The sequence below is a fragment of the Theropithecus gelada genome, chromosome 11, assembly GCF_003255815.1.
Source record: "Theropithecus gelada isolate Dixy chromosome 11, Tgel_1.0, whole genome shotgun sequence".
Taxonomy (NCBI): Eukaryota; Metazoa; Chordata; class Mammalia; order Primates; family Cercopithecidae; genus Theropithecus; species Theropithecus gelada.
The window spans coordinates 124,645,115-124,663,596 of record NC_037679.1 but is presented as its reverse complement, the minus strand read 5'-3'; the positions used below and the strand labels follow the sequence as shown (position 1 = coordinate 124,663,596).

Genomic DNA, 18,482 nt, shown 5'->3' with positions numbered 1-18,482 from the left:
CTCTGTATATATTTCTAGATTAAATTTCCTGATAGTTTTTAAAAAGTATTTATGTGCATAAATACTATTGATACATAAGATATTGATCTCTAACTTTCTTTTCTTATGATGTTTGTTGTCTGGCTTTGGTATCAGTATTGTTGGACTCATTGAGTTGGGAAGTGTTCATCCTTTCTCTTTGTTCAAAGAGTTGTGAAGGATTGCTCTTCTTTTTTAAATGTTTGGTAGAATTTAGCAGCAAAATTATCTGGGCCTATTTTTGTCTGTGTTTTGTTTTGTTTTGTTTTGTTTTTGGTGGGTAGTTTTAAATGGCCAATTCAGTCTCTTTATTTGTTATAGATCTATTTGTAGTTTACATTTCTTTTTAAATTCATTTCAATAGTTTGCATCTTGGAATTTTTCAATGTAATTTATCTAATTCGTTGCATGTGGTTCATAGTATTTCCTTATGTCTTTTTGTTTCTGTAGGGTCCATAGTAATGACCCTGTTTTGTTCCTGGGTTTAGTTATTAGAGTCTTCTCTATTTTTTTCTTAGTTGAGTTAAAAGTTTATCAATTTTGATTTTTTCAAAGAGCTAACTTTTGGTTTTGTTCTCTATTTTTCTGTTTTCCATTTCATTAGTTTCCACTTTAATCCTTATTTTTTTCTGTCTGCTTGCTTTTCATTTAGTTGTTCTTTTTCCAGTGTTTTAAAGTAACAGGTTAGATTATTGATTTGAGATGTTTGCATACTTCTTAAGTCCAGAATTTCTATTTGGTTTTGGTTCTCTCTCTCTCTCTGTTTTTTTTTTTTTTTGAGATGAAGTCTTGCTCTGTCACCCAGGCTAGGGTGCAGTGGTGCAATCTTGGCTCACTGCAACCTCCACCTCCTGGGTTCAAGTGATTCTTGAGCTTCAGCCTCTCAAGTAGCTGGGATTACAGGCGTGCACCACCACACCAGCTAATTTTTGTTTTTTCTTAGTAGAGACGGGGTTTCGCTATGTTGGCCAGGCTGATCTCGAACTCCTGACCTCAGGTAATCCACCCACCTAGGTCTCCCAAAATGCTGGGATTACAGGCGTGAGCCACTGCACCTGGCCTGGTTCTTTTTTACAATGCCTGTATCTTTACTGAAATTTTATCTTTGAGATATTGTCTCATAGCTTTCTTTAACAGTAGTTTCTTTTATTCTTTAAGCATTATGATGGCTGATTTGCTGTTTTCAAAGTTCATCTTTGTGGTGGGGTGCTGTGGCTCACACCTTTATTCCTAGCAGTTTGGGAGGCTGAGGTTGGTGGATCGCCGGAGGTTAGGAGTTCAAAACCAGCCTGGCCAACATAGTGAAACCCTGTCTCCATTAAAAATATAAAAATTACCTGGGCGTGGTGGCATGCGCCTGTAATCCCAGCTACTTGGGAGGCTGAGGCAGGAGAATCACTTGAACCCAGAGGCGGAGGTTGCAGTCAGCCGAGATCGTGCCATTGTACTCCAGCCTGGGTGACAAGAGCAAAATTTCTCCATCTCAAAAAAAAAAAAAAAAAAAAAAAAACACCAAAAAGCAAAGTTCTTCTTTGAGGTTTGTTTGGACCCAAGGGGCCTTGCTTTGACTGTCTCTTTTCTTGGCCGTCTCTGGTGAACTGCTGGCCCATCTTTTTGCTCTCAATAGAGCTTCCTCTTATTTACTTACCACCAAAATCTTCATTATTTTTGAGGATGACTTCTCCCTACCCCCAAGCTTTATTGGGGTATTAGTGACAAAAAATTATGACCTTTCTAAAAAATCATAAAGTATTACTGATATTTATTTAAAAACTTTTTTTAATGGAGATTGGATCTCACTCTGTTGCCTAGGCTGGAGTGCAATGGTGCAATCATATCTCACTGTAACCTCAAATTCCTGGGCCCAAGTGATCCTCCCATCTTACCTCCTGAGTAGCTAGGACTGACTGCAGGCATATGCTACCAAGCCCAGCTCATTTTCAAATTTTTTGTAGAGATGGGGTCTCACTATGTGGTTTAGGCCGCTCTCTAACTCCTGGCTTCAAGTGATCCTGCTTCAGCTTCCCAACGTTCTGGGATTACAGGTGTGAACTACCACCTGTCCCCAACAGGTGAAGGCTCTTTTCCCCCTTTGTTATTATGTACTTTTTAGGTGTTACAGTGGAGGTGAAAAGAAATTATGATGTTAACAAAATAAGAAGGTAGTAAAGCACAAGACATGAATGGGGCTAAAGAAGGATTTAGTTCTGTTTACTGGATTTTGGAGGGTTCTGAGCAATAGGATTTAATAATGGAAACATAGGTTGGGGAGAGGTACAGAAGGCTATAGAATAAATCCACGCCAAAGACTTTAGAATCCTTTAGAATCCATTCTGTACACCAGAAGCTGGCAAGATATGGCCTGTGCTATATCACAATGTGGTGGAAGGTCAAAGGGGAAGTGGATACATGGGAAGGGGCAAAACCCAGGGGTGACCTTGCTTTATAACAACCTACTGTCATGGGAACTAGTTCTTTCCCACAAAAAGTAATTCAGTTGTGCCAGAATGATAGTGAGAACTCGCTCATTACATCAGAACAGGAGAATGGCCCCAAGGCATTCATGAGGGGTCGACCACTACCATGACTCAAACACTTCCCACTAGGCCCCACTTCCCAAAACCTGCCACATTGGGGATCAAATTTCAACATGAGTTTCGGGAGGACAAACCATATTGAGACCATAGCAGTATTCAAGAATTTCTGTATCAGAAAGTTAAGGACACAAGGTGATCGCTACGTTAGTGAGGTTACCATTACAGTGCACTCAAGTATAGCTGAAGGACTGTGTTGATTGGCATTCCATTCCTCTAAATTTCCTGTAAATTGGTGATTACATTTAGTGTTGATGGCGCAATCTCAGCTCATGTACTTCATGGGTGATGGTGTGTAATTTTACTCAGAGGCACAGTATGTCTGGTGGTCTCTCATGATGTTAGTGTTGCTGATGGTGATCTTCTAATTTTGTCATTTCTTCTTTATTAGCTGAAATATTCCTATAAAGAGAAATGTTTTCTGATAAATTATCAGGTTACTCTGAGAAACAGCTTGAGTATTTCCCTTTATTTACCATTATTCAAGATAAGTTTCTTACCTAGCATTCTCCAAAGATGATCAGTAAAATGTTATGTTATGTTGTTTGGTTTTTAAAAATATTTAGTATCCTTATGAATGTATAGATCCAAATTTACTCTATATGTTTCAGTGTATTTTAAGTATACATAGTTTCATTTTTGTCCAGTGGGAGCCTCTTAAATTTGTCTTAAGAGCCCTTTTAACCTGATTTTAATAGTATTTGGTAGTTTCCTTGCTGTCTTGGTATGACTAGATATTCCTGGCTTATCTTATAGATGTCTTGTTCTAGCCTGGGAAATGGTATTCAAGACTATGAGCTGGGCACAAGGGATATTCATTGCTATACATATATATCTAAAATATATGTATGTATAATATATGTGTGTGTATATATATAATATGCATATAATATATACTATTTATATGTCATATTAATAAGTTGATAATTAGCTACATATATACTAATGCATATTAATGTATGTAACTAATATATCACTATATATATATTCATTGATACTGGATTGGTCCGTGTTTCTACAAAATAGAGCCAAGAAATATGTTGTTTGGCTTTTTTAGTCAATAAAGCATTAATATACACAGATAAATCTTTTTTTTTTTTTGAAATTTTAGATGTGGGGGGTTCATGTGCAGGTTTGTTACCTGGATATATTGTGTGATGCTGAAGTTTGGGTTTCTGTTGAACCTGTTGCCCAGATAGTGAGCACAGTACCCAACAGGTCATTTTTCAACCCTCTTCCACTCTCTGCTTTACCTCTTTGGAGTCCCCGTGCCTATTGTTTCCATCTAATACACACAGATTTTTTTTTTTTTTTTTTTTTGAGATGAAGTCTCGCTCTTGTACTCCAGGCTGGAGTGGAGTGCAAATGGTGTGATCTCGGCTCACTGCAACCTCTGCCTCCTGGGTTCAAGTGATTCTCCTGCCTCAGCCTCCCGAGTAGCTGGGGTTACAGGCGCCTGCCACCACACCTGGCTAAGTTTTATATTTTTAGTAGAGATGGGGTTTCACCATGTTGGCCGGGCAGGTCTCAAACTCCTGATCTTGGGTGATCCTTCCGTCTCAGCCTCCCAAAGTGCTGGGATTACAATCGTGAACCACCGTGCCCTGCCACACACAGATGTTTCTAATTCAAATTCATGACTACATTCTTTATCCTTAACCTACTTGATACTGTTCTATATCTCCCACACCAAAAATTCTGGTTCTCATCTTAATTACTTGCTTGCTTTATCCCACTAATGGATACATTTACCCTCAGACTAATTATACCAACTTTGTTACCAAGAAAGGGTTACTATTGTTTGTTTTTTTAGTAGTTGTTTTTATCTCTAAGCTATATTCATACACTAGCAATATACAGTGAAAATGCAGTCAAATAATTAAAATTTAAAGTTACTAAAATAATCCTCGTTTGGTTGATTCACTTACTTCATTTTATCTTAATTTTTAGAAATAGCTTAATTTGCATTCTAGCCTTGCACTCTAGCAAGACTTTGTCTCCAAAACAAACAAAAAAAGAAATAGCTTAATTTTTTGGTAATGGATATGTAAAGCATAGACACAGTTCTAAGGTCTAATTTATAAGACAAGGTATATTCAGAGAAGTCCAGCTTCCACCCTATTCCTCTACCCTTCTTCTCCTGTTTCTTCCCCTAGTTTTAGTTCATCCTTTCATTAAAAAACAAAACAAAAACAAAAAATAGATATTCTCGCCTTGCCTTCTTAGGTAAATGGTAGCATACTATACATTTCCTGTGTTGCCTTCTACACTAAGTAACATATCCTGCAGATCACTTCATAGTAGCATATAGAGATATTCTGCATTCCTTCTGCAGCTGCACAGTGCTCTAATTGTGCATTTACGTATTGTCCAACCAGCCTCCATAATCGATTTTGTTTTAATATAATGGAATTCTTTTACTAGTTCTAAAACTTCACAATTCCTTTATGTTCTTATGGCTTTGTGTATAATAGTAAATATTTGTTAAAATGAAACTTTATTTTCTATTTATTTAAATTGACATAATCGTATGTTTATAGAATACATAGTGATGTTTTGATACAATGTGCAGTGATCTGATCAGGGTAATTAGCATATCCATTGTCTCAAACATTTATCATTTCTTTGTGTTGGGAACATTCAATGTCCTCCTCCTAGCTATTTGAAACTATGCATTACTGTTAACTATAGTCATCTCATAGTGCTATAGAACACCAGAACTTATTTCTCCCATCTAGCTGTAATTTTGAAACTTTAGTTTTAAAACATCTTGAAAAGAGCTTTTCAAACTTAATTTATATTTTCTTGTGGCTGCGTTTATCCACACCTAATTATTTGACCATGGTAATAATTTTTAACATAGCTTATATGTGTTATCTCAAATTAGAACACAGAATGTGTTGTATCAGCATAAATAGACGTAGAGTTAAACTAGTTATCTCATCTTTGTAAAGAGCTTTATAGTCTTAAAAGTATGTGTAGTCATGTATGTTGATTCAATATGTTATCCTAAACCAGACTAATAGTCTGCTGACCCAGGTATATATGCCGTTTGGCCTACTAAAAAGAAAATAATAAATATAACTCTTAAATTTCTACACAAAACCTTGATTTTTTTAAAGTTTATTTTAAAAAGGGGCTTATAGTAAGACCTCAGATTTTATTTTATACAAATCATTTCAGCTCATCCCCTTTAACTGAAAGTAACTATTGTGAAATCGTTCCAGTAAAATTAGTTCATCAATATTGCACCTTAGAATTGGAGTCAGGTATTATTTTAATGTTCAGGCTCCACCATTTTTTCTTCAGCCTTTTTCATCTTATACCAACAGGAATTTTCTTTCTCAAAAACAATCTGATTACATCATAATTATTTTCAGTCCCATTTATTTCTTTCCAATTTAATTTGTCAAAGAAAATGACATGCAGTGATTTCACCTTAGATGTGCAAGTGGCTGTGTCCACATAGGGATTATTGACACCATTTGAGTGTGGACTCTTACAGGACAATCTTCTGCTGACTTTAATTTACTTAAGAAGGAAGGAGATTTTCTGGCACTGCTATAGTACTTGTTTTTGTCTAGTTAGTCTCTCTAGGTTTTTATAATATAAATATTTTAAATAACTCTAAAATGATTTAGTCAAAAGTCTCATTGCCATTAAGACTGTCTTATTTATTGAGGACACTCTGCCAATATACAGCTTTCTATAAAAGTTACTTGGGCTATCTGTGTGGTTGACTCTCTTTTTCTTTTTGTCTTCTAGTGCATTCCACTCTTCGTTCAACTTGTTTTGGAGAGATTAACTCGAGGGGTCAAAACTAGTGAGCTTCGTACCATGTGTCTTCAGGTTGCAATTGCTGCCTTGTACTACAACCCTGATTTGCTGCTACATACTTTAGAACGAATTCAGTTGCCTCACAACCCTGGACCTATCACTGTACAGTTTATAAATCAATGGATGAATGATACAGATTGTTTTCTTGGGTATGTGTCTTTTGGGTTTTACACTTCTTTTCTGTTTCTGGAAAGTTTGCTTTTTAATATTTGCATATAATAGCATGTACAAAGATAATTTTCATGTCTTAGGAATGATTTTTTGTGTATTGTCAATATTTAATTTTTAGAGGATTAAGAATCCTTTTCAGCAGGGTAATCTAGTGGAAACAATGCAGGCTCTGAAAATTAGATGTAGCTCTTTCCTGCCTTTTTTTTTTTTTAACATGAGTGTATCATTGTATCTCTAGGCAACAAGAATTAATTGTCTGTCTGGGTTCCATGATTAAGTGTCAGTGGGTAAAAACGTTCTAAATGGAGTCAGATTTCTAAGGAAGGTACCCCTTTGGCAAAGATACAATGTAATGTCACAGAATGTTTAACTCTTTGCAGATCTCAAGGATGCCTGTTCTCAAAAGTGGGGTCAGAAGGCTTGTTGTTTGTATCTCAGGTGCTGCGCCAGTAGGAGAATTTGGTTTTATGTGAAGCACTCTCGTAATTGTCAAAAATAGGAAGAGTGAGGCCGGGCACAGTGGCTCACGCCTGTAATCTCAGCACTTTGGGAGGCCGAAGTGGGTGGATCACGAGATCAGGAGATCGAGACTATCCTGGCTAACACAGTGAAACCCCGTCTCTACTAAAAAAATGCAAAAAAAAAAAAAAAAAAATTAGCCGGGCATGGTGGCGGGTGCATGCCTATAGTCCCAGTTACTCGGGAGGCTGAGGCAGGAGAATGGCGTGAACCCGGGAAGCAGAGCTTGCAGTGAGCCAAGATCGCGCCACTGCACTCCAGCCTGGCTGACAGAGCAAGACTCCGTCTCAAAAAAATAGGAAGAGTGAGATTCCAACTAGTGTTATGTGCCCACCTCAGGTCACCCAACACAGATTAGTCATTGTGTTATGCTAGAAATTGAGCTAGCTGTCTAATTTGTTTTAAAACACTATCTAATATTTAACTGGAAATGAATAGTATTGTTTTGTGAGAGATCATTTAGAAAAATTTCCTGAGAGGAACAGACTCCCCGAAGTAGTTAAGACATTGCTGCCACAGGCAGGAGAAGATGGAGGCCTGGATTAGGATGGGGCGATAGGAATGGGGGAACATATTTACAAGCCGCTATGTGTGTTCTAATTTTTCTACTTGCAGGACACTGGAATTTATCCCTGATTGAGATTTGTTATTAAAACCTTGAAGGGAAGAACATACTTTCAAAGAAATTGTTCTTAAAGTTATCTCTGAGAAAGATTTAGGAAATAGAGATTTGGTCATTTAAAGTTAAGCAGTTAGTCCTCTTATGTCTTTATTAGCACTGGAAGCAATTTCCCTGCTATTGTGTAGACTGGGAGTCCTTGGGTTGTGCTTCCTTGGATTCTTTAGAGCCCTGCTTGATAATCATCTTTTCTGCTGTGATCCATGTGGTCTGTATTTAGGGGCTGCATGGATGAGAAGGTCTTCAGGTCAAGCACAGTTCTGTTTTAGCATAGTACTTGGGCATTAGTGACTTGAATCAATCAAGAAATGCAAATAATGAAGAATAACAGAAGCCTGTAGAATATTCATTATTGGATTTGTTGTATTATTCTCACTTTAAACAAATTGAATCACTGCAAGTGAATTTTTTATTCACACAATTTTAAGAATGTTTTGCCAATGTTATCTTTTAATTCTTAATTTTTTAGTTTTAAACAACTTAGAGGAAACATTTAGGAGAAAAATGTCTAATGTTTACTGGTCAAACTTTTTTCTTTCTGAATTTTTCTTATCCTTATTTTTTTCTTATGCTATTTTATAGCATAGGACTTTAGTAGACTATTTACATTAAGTTCAGCTGACTGTCTTACTAGATGCTGAGTTTTTGAACCATCTTTCACCTCTTAGGGTTTGGGTAGATTATGTGTGCTGAGAAACTTTGTAGATCAATCTAATGTTGGAAGAGTCTAAGATTAAACTCTTCCTTCCCCCCGCCCCCATTGTATAGGACTTTTATGCTGTCAAATATAGGTATTTCTGCTTTATTAAAACTCCTTATGCCGAGGCCCATATATAACATTTATATTAATTATAAATTGATATTGTGGCAAGATTCACCATGTTAATTGCAGACTCCCAATAGGTCTTTGAAAATAATTGGTTTACAAAATTTGATTTACATAGGGTTTCATACAGTACAAAATGGGGAATGTTTCTGTATAATACCAACAGATGAACCTTAGAGTATGCCTTGGACATTTCTTTTTGTAGTTTCTCCAGAATTTGTTCTTTATTCCACTTCTCATGTCTACATTTTTTTTTTCTTCAAAATTTGCAGGCATCATGACCGGAAGATGTGTATAATAGGACTGAGTATCCTTCTGGAATTGCAAAATCGACCTCCTGCAGTAGACGCTGTGGTGGGACAGATTGTTCCCTCAATTCTTTTCCTTTTCCTTGGCCTAAAGCAGGTCTGTGCTACTAGACAACTGGTAAACCGGGAAGATCGTTCAAAAGCAGAGAAAGCTGATATGGAAGAAAATGGTAAAGTCTTCTAATTGAAATGAATGTTGCAATTGATTTTGATTTGTGTATGCACTTTATTTGAATACTATTCTATGTGGAGACATTAAACAGATTTACATTCTTCGGTCTGCTGCACATATAACAAATATTTTGGGCTTGGTTGACTTGCTATTAATTGTATCATGTGATATAAATTTAGATTTGTGCACCTTCTGACCCCTAATATACTCAAGTGATTTTTTTTTTTATGGAGCCTAATAGATGTTGTTACACATTAGGAAACACATTTATAACAATCAAATGGTCTTGACTAAAAGTTAGCAATCTAGTATCTAATGTTCTTGTTTGTGCTAACAGCCTCATCAAGACAGCAGCCATGAGTTAAATGAATCATTAGATTAAGAGCTGAAGTGTTAGTACCACAGATTAGTAGAGAGTGTCTTTTTTTTTTCTTTTTTGTAACGGTTCTTAGGTGACTCATTATCAACATTATATTTGAGAGATATATTTGCGATTTAAATATAAATTAAGGGAAAGTACCTAAATGAAGTGGATTTACTTAATTGAGAATCAGAGTAAGATTGTTCGAGTTGAATATTAGACCTTTGTTTTGTTTAATGATGAGATTGCAGAGCTACTTGCTAGAGAGTAGGAAGTAGCATTCTCCAATTCCAGGTGGACTTTTTCCTCTCCTGGTTAAAAACAGAGACCTCGTTAGCTGAGAAAGATCAGAACTCTTCCTGGTAAACATATAGCTCTATTTTCGATGCTAAATTCTGTGATTTTAGCATGTATAGATTTAAAACACTTTTAACTGGCATCATCCCAGTTTGTTCATATACCAGGGATTATAAACTACCCTTTCTCCACTCCCCAGCACAAAATACAGCTTCTAATTTGTTTTTCTAAAATCTATGTAGGTCTTTTGAAGAAATAACTTCTTTATTAGAAGTGTTGCATGTGTGACTTTTGTTTTGTTTTGTTTTTAGCTAACTATGTGTCAGCAGTTGTAGAATTGTTTTTTCAGGTGTGTTATCTCTAATTTCTTGGTTTGGTAACTCTTTATTGGCTTATACTATATGGCTTGAGGGAAAATTTCCTAGTAATATCCCAGACTTTCTTGTATTTCCTACTAAAGTATGGAATGATTAACTCGTGGAGGTATTTCTCAGTCTTTTTGTATTAATAGTTATAATTTGCCATGCATTTTTTCGTGTATTTGGTCCAAACTATGGTTAAGTGCCTTATTCCTAAAACTACCTGGTTCAATCTACCTGCTTCAGTATGATGTGTATAATAGAACTAGTTTTAGGTTAATGTTACCTGGTTTGGGTTTACTCCAGGATTTCTCTCTTATCTTGATTTTTGTTCCGCATTGACTGCCTTCCTGTTCCAGTATTTCAGTTACAATCTAACTGCTAGGAACAGATTGATACTGAAAATAGATACAGAATCCATGGTGATACATAATGTAGTTCAAGTTTTTAACTTTTCAAGCCACATGTAGCTAACTATTTTTCTTTATATTTTTGCTATTTCTTTTTATTATAAATTATCAAATTATATATTTGTGGAGTACAAAGTGATGTTATGATTTGTGAATATAATGTGGAATGATTAAATCAAACTAATATATCCATCACCTTAAATAGCCTTTTTAATGGTGGGAACATTTGACATTTACAGTCTTGCCAATTTTGAAATGTACGATATACTATTAACTCTATTCACCATGCTGTACAATAGATACCAAAAACAAAACAAAACAAAACAAAAACCTAATTCTTCCTGTCTGAGACTTTGTACCCTTTTACTAACATTCCCTCATTCCCACCACCTCCAGCCTCTGGTAGCCACCATTCTACTTTCTACTTCTATGAGTTTGATTGTTTTAGATTCTATGTATAAGTGAGAACAGGCAGTATGTGTCTTTCTGTGCCTGGCTTATTTTGCTTATCATAATGTCCAAGTTCATCCATGTTGTTGGAAATGACAGAATTACCTTTTTAAAAGCTGAATAGTGTTTCATCTTAAAGAATCCACATTTTCTTTATTCATCTGTTGTTGACTTAGGTTGATTCTGTAACTTGGCTATTGTGAATAATGCTGATAATGCTGCAGTGAACACAGGGCTGCTGACATCTGTTCTACATACTGATTTCAAATATTTTAGATATATACCCTGAAGTGGGATGGCTGGATCTGTATTTTTACTGTTTCTACTAGCAGAAATGATCTCATTTGGGCATTTCTAAGCAGTTTATAATCAACTCAGTTAATTAAGAGGACTGAATTCTCAATAGGAAGCCATTGTTTAAAACACATGCACAGACTGTACAGTCACTTTTGTTTTAAACAAAGGTAATTTTGAAACATGCAATTGAATAATATTCTTGTATTAATGAACGTGCATAGCCTAACAGTAGTAATGTTCATCTGGATAACAGGTTTAGGGAACTTGTTTTCAGTGAGGAAGATAAGGACATTCTCAACTTAGCAAACTCTACAGTAAAGATAAGGTTTATTTATTTTATTTTTTATTTTTTGATTCTCCTCTTTACACCAGAGATAAGATTTATTTTTATTAAAATTTTGTGGAAGATCTTTTTCCTTTCCAGAGTATAGTTTTATAGTCTTTGGTTTTTGTCACGAAATTTTATATTTTGTCCGTATGTGTTTTGATTCTTTTTAAATAATTAATGGGTTCACAGAGGAGATTTCAAGTGATGAAGAGGAGACGAATGTAACTGCTCAAGCGATGCAGTCAAATAATGGAAGAGGCGAAGATGAGGAGGAGGAAGATGATGATTGGGATGAAGAAGTATTGGAAGAAACCGCGCTTGAGGGGTTCAGTACTCCACTTGACCTTGACAATAGTGTGGATGAATATCAGTTTTTTACACAAGCTCTGATAAGTATGTCTTTATTCCCCACATCTTCTGATATATTTTTTTTCTAAACTCTTTCTTCACTTCTTCCTGTTTTGATATCTGCCCAAGATTGGTCTAGATTCTTTAAAAATTTTTTTTGTTTATTCCTTATGATAGAAATCCCCAAACAAACATATATGAAATGATAGAAATTAAAATAATGAACACCTATCCCCCAATCCTAGCAACTTTCATCATTGAGAAGTAGCAGGGTGAACCTGTAGGTTGTCCTTGCAAAAGTAATATATGGAGTATCTGTGTATATTGTTCATCCTTTAGGCATAAATGGGCAAGCATTTTTATAGCAAAGAATGAAGTGCTTCAGGCATGTGTTGCTTAAAAATTGTAGCTAACAACCTATTAGTTATTCACAATCTGTAGAATGCAATTGCTAGCATAAGACAGTGACTTTTTACTATGTAAGTAATTGGCTAGTTTTATACAACAAAGGACAGTTTAATTAGAGTTACAGGACTCATAAATGATTGGGGGGAGAAAATATTTGCCACATATGCATAATAGGCATAATGTACACAGTGTACAGACGCCATCCTCAAATGCGTAAGACCAGTAACCTAGTGGAAAAATGGAAATGGAAAATTTACAGAATAAAAACAAGCCAATGAGGCTATTTAGAAAATTATTAATCAAATAAATTTTTAAAATCTCATTAATATAGATTATTTGTTTTATGGTTACATAGTATTTCCATAGTTATATTGTAATTTAGTTCTACTGTGGGACATTTAAGATTGTTTCCAATGTTTTTGCCATTATGAGGGTTATTAAAATGAACATCCTTATGCGTAAATGTTGTTACTAATAAGGCAATACTAGTAACAATTTTGTAGTGTTGCTACAAATAACATTAATGAAGAAAAAACTACCTAGATGTGTTTATTGAAATTCACAGGAATTGGAGGCAGAGAGCACAGGAAACTATATTCCAAAGCATGGCAAATATAACAGCATAAACGTGGAGATGGAAATATGGAAGGTGTGCCCTAGTGTAGTTCCAGACATGGGTGTGTCATAATCACCAAGAAAGCTTTTAGATCTTGAGTAGGATCTCAGGAGATGTATTTTTAAAGATGCTTCTCAAGTGACAAGCAGCTTTAAACCAGCATGTAGGGGCCACTGCTTAAACACTGAAGGAATACAGTTGGACTGGGCTATAGTGGCCTTGAATTCTGGCCTGAGGTGGTCCATCCCATTGCCCATTGGAATAGTGTTGAAAGTTGTGTTCTGAGGCGGTGACCTTGTAGATGTGGTAAGTCATTTCAGGGGAGTTATCCGGTGATGGATTATGTGCAGAAAAAAACTGGAAAGGACTAGATGTGGGAGCCAAAGGAGATCACTTTATTAAGTTAGGTGTATAGAGACCTGGAATGGGGAGGGTGACATTTGATGGAAAGCAGCATATAGATGAAAGACAGTAAGAAAGAAGCAGAGCTTTGGGTGTGGAGAGGGCATGCTCAGAGATGTTAAAGAATGGACAGTAGTTGACTGGGAGACTAATAGAACTGGTGAGATAAATGGAGAGATAGAAGGTTTGGGAGGAAATTGTTAAATTTGGTTTTAGTTGTGTTGAGTTTGAGATGAGCTATTCAAATGGAACCGTCCAGGAGGCTTAGGGGAAGATTTTTGCTAGAGGTACAGATTTGAGTCCTTGGGGTGGTAGCAATGCTGAAGCTGCAGGTAGTATGACAATTCCAGAGGAAAATGGTAATGAGTGAGTACAGGTGTTCTGGATTTTAGAGAACATCCACAGAAGACAGCAAAGGAGACAGAGAACTAGGCAGACTAGAGATTTGCAATATCGTTACCTTCCTTTGATATCCCACATAGCTGGGTACGAAGTGCGTACTCAGAAATAATCCTTTGTTGGCATAAGTTTCATTACCTTGTGTGTATTGTAGTACTGTACTCTTTGTTACTGTCTGGGATAATTTCTTTGTAATTTGATCATGTTACTACTTGTTCTCTAAATTAATAGTCACTGTACCCTCCTGTCTTTTCCTCCCCAATTGCAACAGCTGTGCAGAGTCGAGATGCTGCCTGGTACCAGCTGCTGATGGCACCACTCAGCGAGGATCAGCGGACGGCACTGCAGGAGGTGTACACACTGGCAGAGCACCGACGGACGGTGGCAGGTCAGCCAGAGTAACCTCCAGAGTGAAGTGCATGTGTCACAGTGCCAACAGTCAGCCTTATTTGATGAGCCAGGTGGCACCTAAACACTGTTTTTAAAATTGTTAGAGACTCACCCTTTAAGATAATAAGGAATTGTCATTATTGTATGATTGTTTTAATCACTCATGATGTCTTAACTTTGCAAAAACCTGCACATTAATACGTATCTCCTAGTGGTGTTCTCATTCACATTCATATCGTATGTTGGAGGTAAAGGTACAAAGTAAGGGTTGGGATAAGTCTTGCCGAGGGAAACTTAATCAGCTGGATCGCTCCCCTAAACATTTCAGCCATGGGCCAAAGGCACTTGATGAATTCTTCCTAGGAGCTTGTATTCCTGGAAATGGAATGCCCTCCATTTCTCATTGTTGGGCTTTATTTGACATTGTTTCTTGTTGTTAATTTTCAGTTTTTAAGCTGGAGGAATTATTTTATGTTGATTATTATAGTTACTTGTAGATTGTCGTTGGAAATGATTTTGTAGTTACAAAAAAATTTTAGTAGGAAACATTGCAAACTAGACATCTAGAGTTTAGAATGCTGGTTCTTCTGCATGGACTTAGATCTTCAGTTCTGTGCAGATTTTCGATCGGCCCTCCTGATATGAGAAATCTGGGCCCTCTTTCGGCAGTAGAGACAGTGAAGTAGAATCCAACTCTGAGATGTGTTTTCTTTTTACTCGTTTTTTTGCAGATGTTCCGATGGTAGTGAACATACCACCTTATTGACATGGGTCTGTTATTCTTAGTTCTTCTTTGGCAGAATAACTAATACTACGAGTCACATTCTTTCACAGTTCTAAGCATATAAACAATCTGGCTCCTTTGGGTCATCTCCAACTTTGTCACCTTAAGCATTCTTTTTTTTTTCTTCTCCCCTTTTCTTTTGAAAAATGCTAGAAGCAAAGAAGAAGATTGAACAACAGGGAGGCTTCACCTTTGAAAACAAAGGAGTCCTCTCCGCATTTAACTTTGGGACTGTGCCCAGCAACAACTGAAGGAAAGAACATCAGCTGACCAATTGTCATCACTGCATTTGATTTCACAAAAGGAGTGTGAGGGTCAAGGGGATGAAATGAGGGGTCTGCTTTCAGGGCCCTCCTGCTGTACCAGCTACCATCTGGCATTAGGCAGCACTTTTATCTACTCTTTGCCCTTTGACCTTTGTCACCCTGAAATATATATTTTAAACAGCTACTGAAAGTATGAAATGAAAGAAAAACAATCATTGGACTGAAAAGGACAAACTATATGTTCCAAAGGCTGAATGCCCAAGGTCGTTTTAGAGGATTGGATCGACTTGCACGTCTCAGGTTTTTGCCATGCAGAATCAATGGATTTATGCGGATAACAGTGCCTTCTGTTGTACATGAATTATCAGAAAAAATTTTTTGGAGTGCATTGCAATTTTTTTTAAAGCATAAAACATATTTCTAGATACAACATAAACCTTGGTTATATGTCGACTATTCTGCGTTTTACTCTGTGAATTTATTGTTAGGCAGTTACTGCAAGTCACTCTGGTTTCCAAATCTTCACTGCTCCCTCTGCTCACCCTGCTGCTGGGGGGCTTTTTTCAGGGGTTGTATTATAAAATATGCACTGGCTCTGGTTTTTCGTAAGATGTTTCGTGGCTTTTTAAAGAAGTGTCTTACTCCCTCTTCTCTCATTTTTTTCTGCCTTGAAAAGGGGTGGTATTTCTTTTGGGGTCAACAAATACACATACCAATTTCACTCCTAACCTTGTAAGTTCAGGACTCAATTTCTTGGCAGCAAGTGGCAGGGGCTCTTTAGTCAGTGGAGTCAGCAGTAAGTCGGAGTATATTCTGAATAATGTAATTATGCAATTAATTGATAATCATACCTAAAGCACATTGAACTTCTAAGAGAAAGGTGCTACATAAGCACACTGTCTTTCTGGATGGGGACTTGTATGTTAAATAACTTGTCATTCCAGCTGTGTTGGACCAGGGTCCAAAGCATTTTATAATGATGTATTTTTTTTTAATCTAGGAAGAAGACCCAAGCAAATCTAACTTCTCGCTTTCTCACATCTTTGACTTTTCTCCTACCTGATTTGTTTGTGTCTTTATTATAGCTCAGTTTGACTTCTCAAAATTTTCAATGGTTGGGGTGGCTGCACTCCTAGGTGGCCTATAGGAAATATTACAGATGGAGATTACATTGTTTTTCTGACCTGGTTCAAGACCAGAACATGGATCATAGGGTTTTTATTCAGCAAAATGAAAATGTATCTTCAGAACTTAACATATTACTAGATGTGATACAGATTTTCCTTTCTGTGAAATTGAAAATTCACAAAAATTCACAGCTTAAATTTCCCATCAGTGACTGGAGGAATTTTTTTCAGGTGCTTCCTATATTACCATCCCTCATGCATATTAACTCTTTAGAATTTTAGGTTAAGTAATCTTTATAGAAGTAGCCTGGAAAACCATGAGTTTTGGAGTTCTGTGACCCCCTGCTTTCCTCTGCCCCTCCCTTCCCAAGGCATTGAAGCTGAATATGCCAACTGGCATTAGAAGCGAAAGATGGCATTGGGAGAAATTTTAGAGAGCTTTCAAACTCTTTATTCTCATGTTCCACATGGTCTAATTTTAACATAAATGGTATGCCTTCACACTGGATTGTAAAAGGCATGTGATTTTTGAGATTTTATTTTGTGATGTATTGTCTTCTGCAGTATCAAAGGGAAAGAGGTATTAATGTGCATCACCCTATCTTGTTTTTGAAGCCAGGGTAGTTGTATGATTTTGTTACCAGCAGTGCTAACCTGAATGTGACCTGGTTACCTTGGAAATGCAGGAACTTATATGAATGTACTATAAAATAAAATGCGGACTGATTCCCAGGATTCTGAACTTTTCTGTGTGAAATGTTTTCTGAAATGTGGAGGTGCTTTAAGCAGTTGATAATAACCCATCAATATGTTTTCCTGACATCTGGGGACCTGAAGCACAGTGGACTGTAGGTCTGGGAGGGTAACCAGGGCTTATCAGGAACAGCTAATACATGGAGAGAAGTAGGGAGTGAGAGCCCATCTCATGAACCAGGAGGTCTGCACAAGGGTGTCAGAGCTCTCTGGAAAGGGACAGAGCGTTCAACCACAGCGGGACCTGGAAGGAAAGGAAGATATCACTAAAATGGTGCAATTTTCTGATGGGTCTACTACCAAATTATTACTCGTCAAAACTGGACTGGTAATACGGTCATGTGTCAATAATGGATATGTTCTTATAAATGCTTCATGGGCATTTTGTTATTGTGTGAGCATCCTAGAGTCTACTTACACAAACCTAGATGGTGTAGCTTACTACACACCTAGGCTGTATGGGATAGCCTATTGCTCCTTGACTACAAACCTGTACAGCATGTTACTGTACTATACTGAATACTATAGGCAATTGTAACACAATGGTAAGTAATTATGTATCTAAACACAAAAGGTACACTAGAAATGTGATATAAAAGATAAAAATGTATGAATGGAGTTTGCAGGACTGAGAGCTGCTTTGAGTGGTGAGTGAACATGAATGTTTAGGACATTGCTGCACACTACTGTAGACTTTATAAAACTGTACACTTAGGCTACACTAAATTTATAAAACAATTTTCTTCAATAATCTTAGCTTACTGTAACTTTTTGTGAACTTTTAACTTTTTAGCTCTTTTGTAATAACACTTAGCTTAAATCACATTGTGCAGCTGTACAAAAACATTTTCCTTTTTAATATCCTTATTCTATGAGCTTTTGTCTATTTTTAAAATGTGTTTACTTTTTAAACTTTGTTAGTGACTAAGACACAGACACATTAGTGTAGGCCTACCTAGAGTCAGGATCACCAATATCCCTGTCTTCCACCTCCACATCTTGTCCCACTGGAAGGACTTCATGGGCAATAACATGTATGGAGTGGTCATCTCCTATGTAGCAATGCCTCCTTCTGGAACACCTACTGAAGGACCTGCCTGAGGCTGTTTCACAGTTAACTTTTTTAGTAAGTAGGAGTATGCACTAAAATAGCAAGTATAGTAAGTACTAGGTGATAGGAATTCTCCAGCTCCATTCACTTATGGGTCCACTGTCATTTATGTAGTCCATTATTGACTGAAGGGTCATGGAGCACATACTTGTACTTGCATGATGATAAGACCCATTACATTGTTAATCAGTGAAAATTCCTAAGAAAACAGTTATTTTAAATTGTCATTAAGTAATATAATGAATTATAGTA

General features: G+C 36.6%; 1 protein-coding gene across 2 annotated transcripts in view; it reads left to right on the top strand.

Annotated features, from left to right (window-relative positions):
• IPO8 (importin 8) overlaps positions 1-17,108 on the top strand; it is a 66,547-nt gene extending 49,439 nt beyond the window's left edge. For both annotated transcript variants that reach the window (XM_025401542.1, XM_025401543.1), the window contains 5 exons: positions 6,378-6,598; positions 8,917-9,122; positions 11,816-12,019; positions 14,071-14,187; positions 15,127-17,108. In XM_025401542.1, the coding sequence (XP_025257327.1) occupies positions 6,378-6,598; positions 8,917-9,122; positions 11,816-12,019; positions 14,071-14,187; positions 15,127-15,224 (846 nt within the window). In that variant the 3' untranslated portion in view covers positions 15,225-17,108. The remainder of the gene's footprint in view (positions 1-6,377; positions 6,599-8,916; positions 9,123-11,815; positions 12,020-14,070; positions 14,188-15,126) is intronic.
• Positions 17,109-18,482: the final 1,374 nt, after the last annotated feature.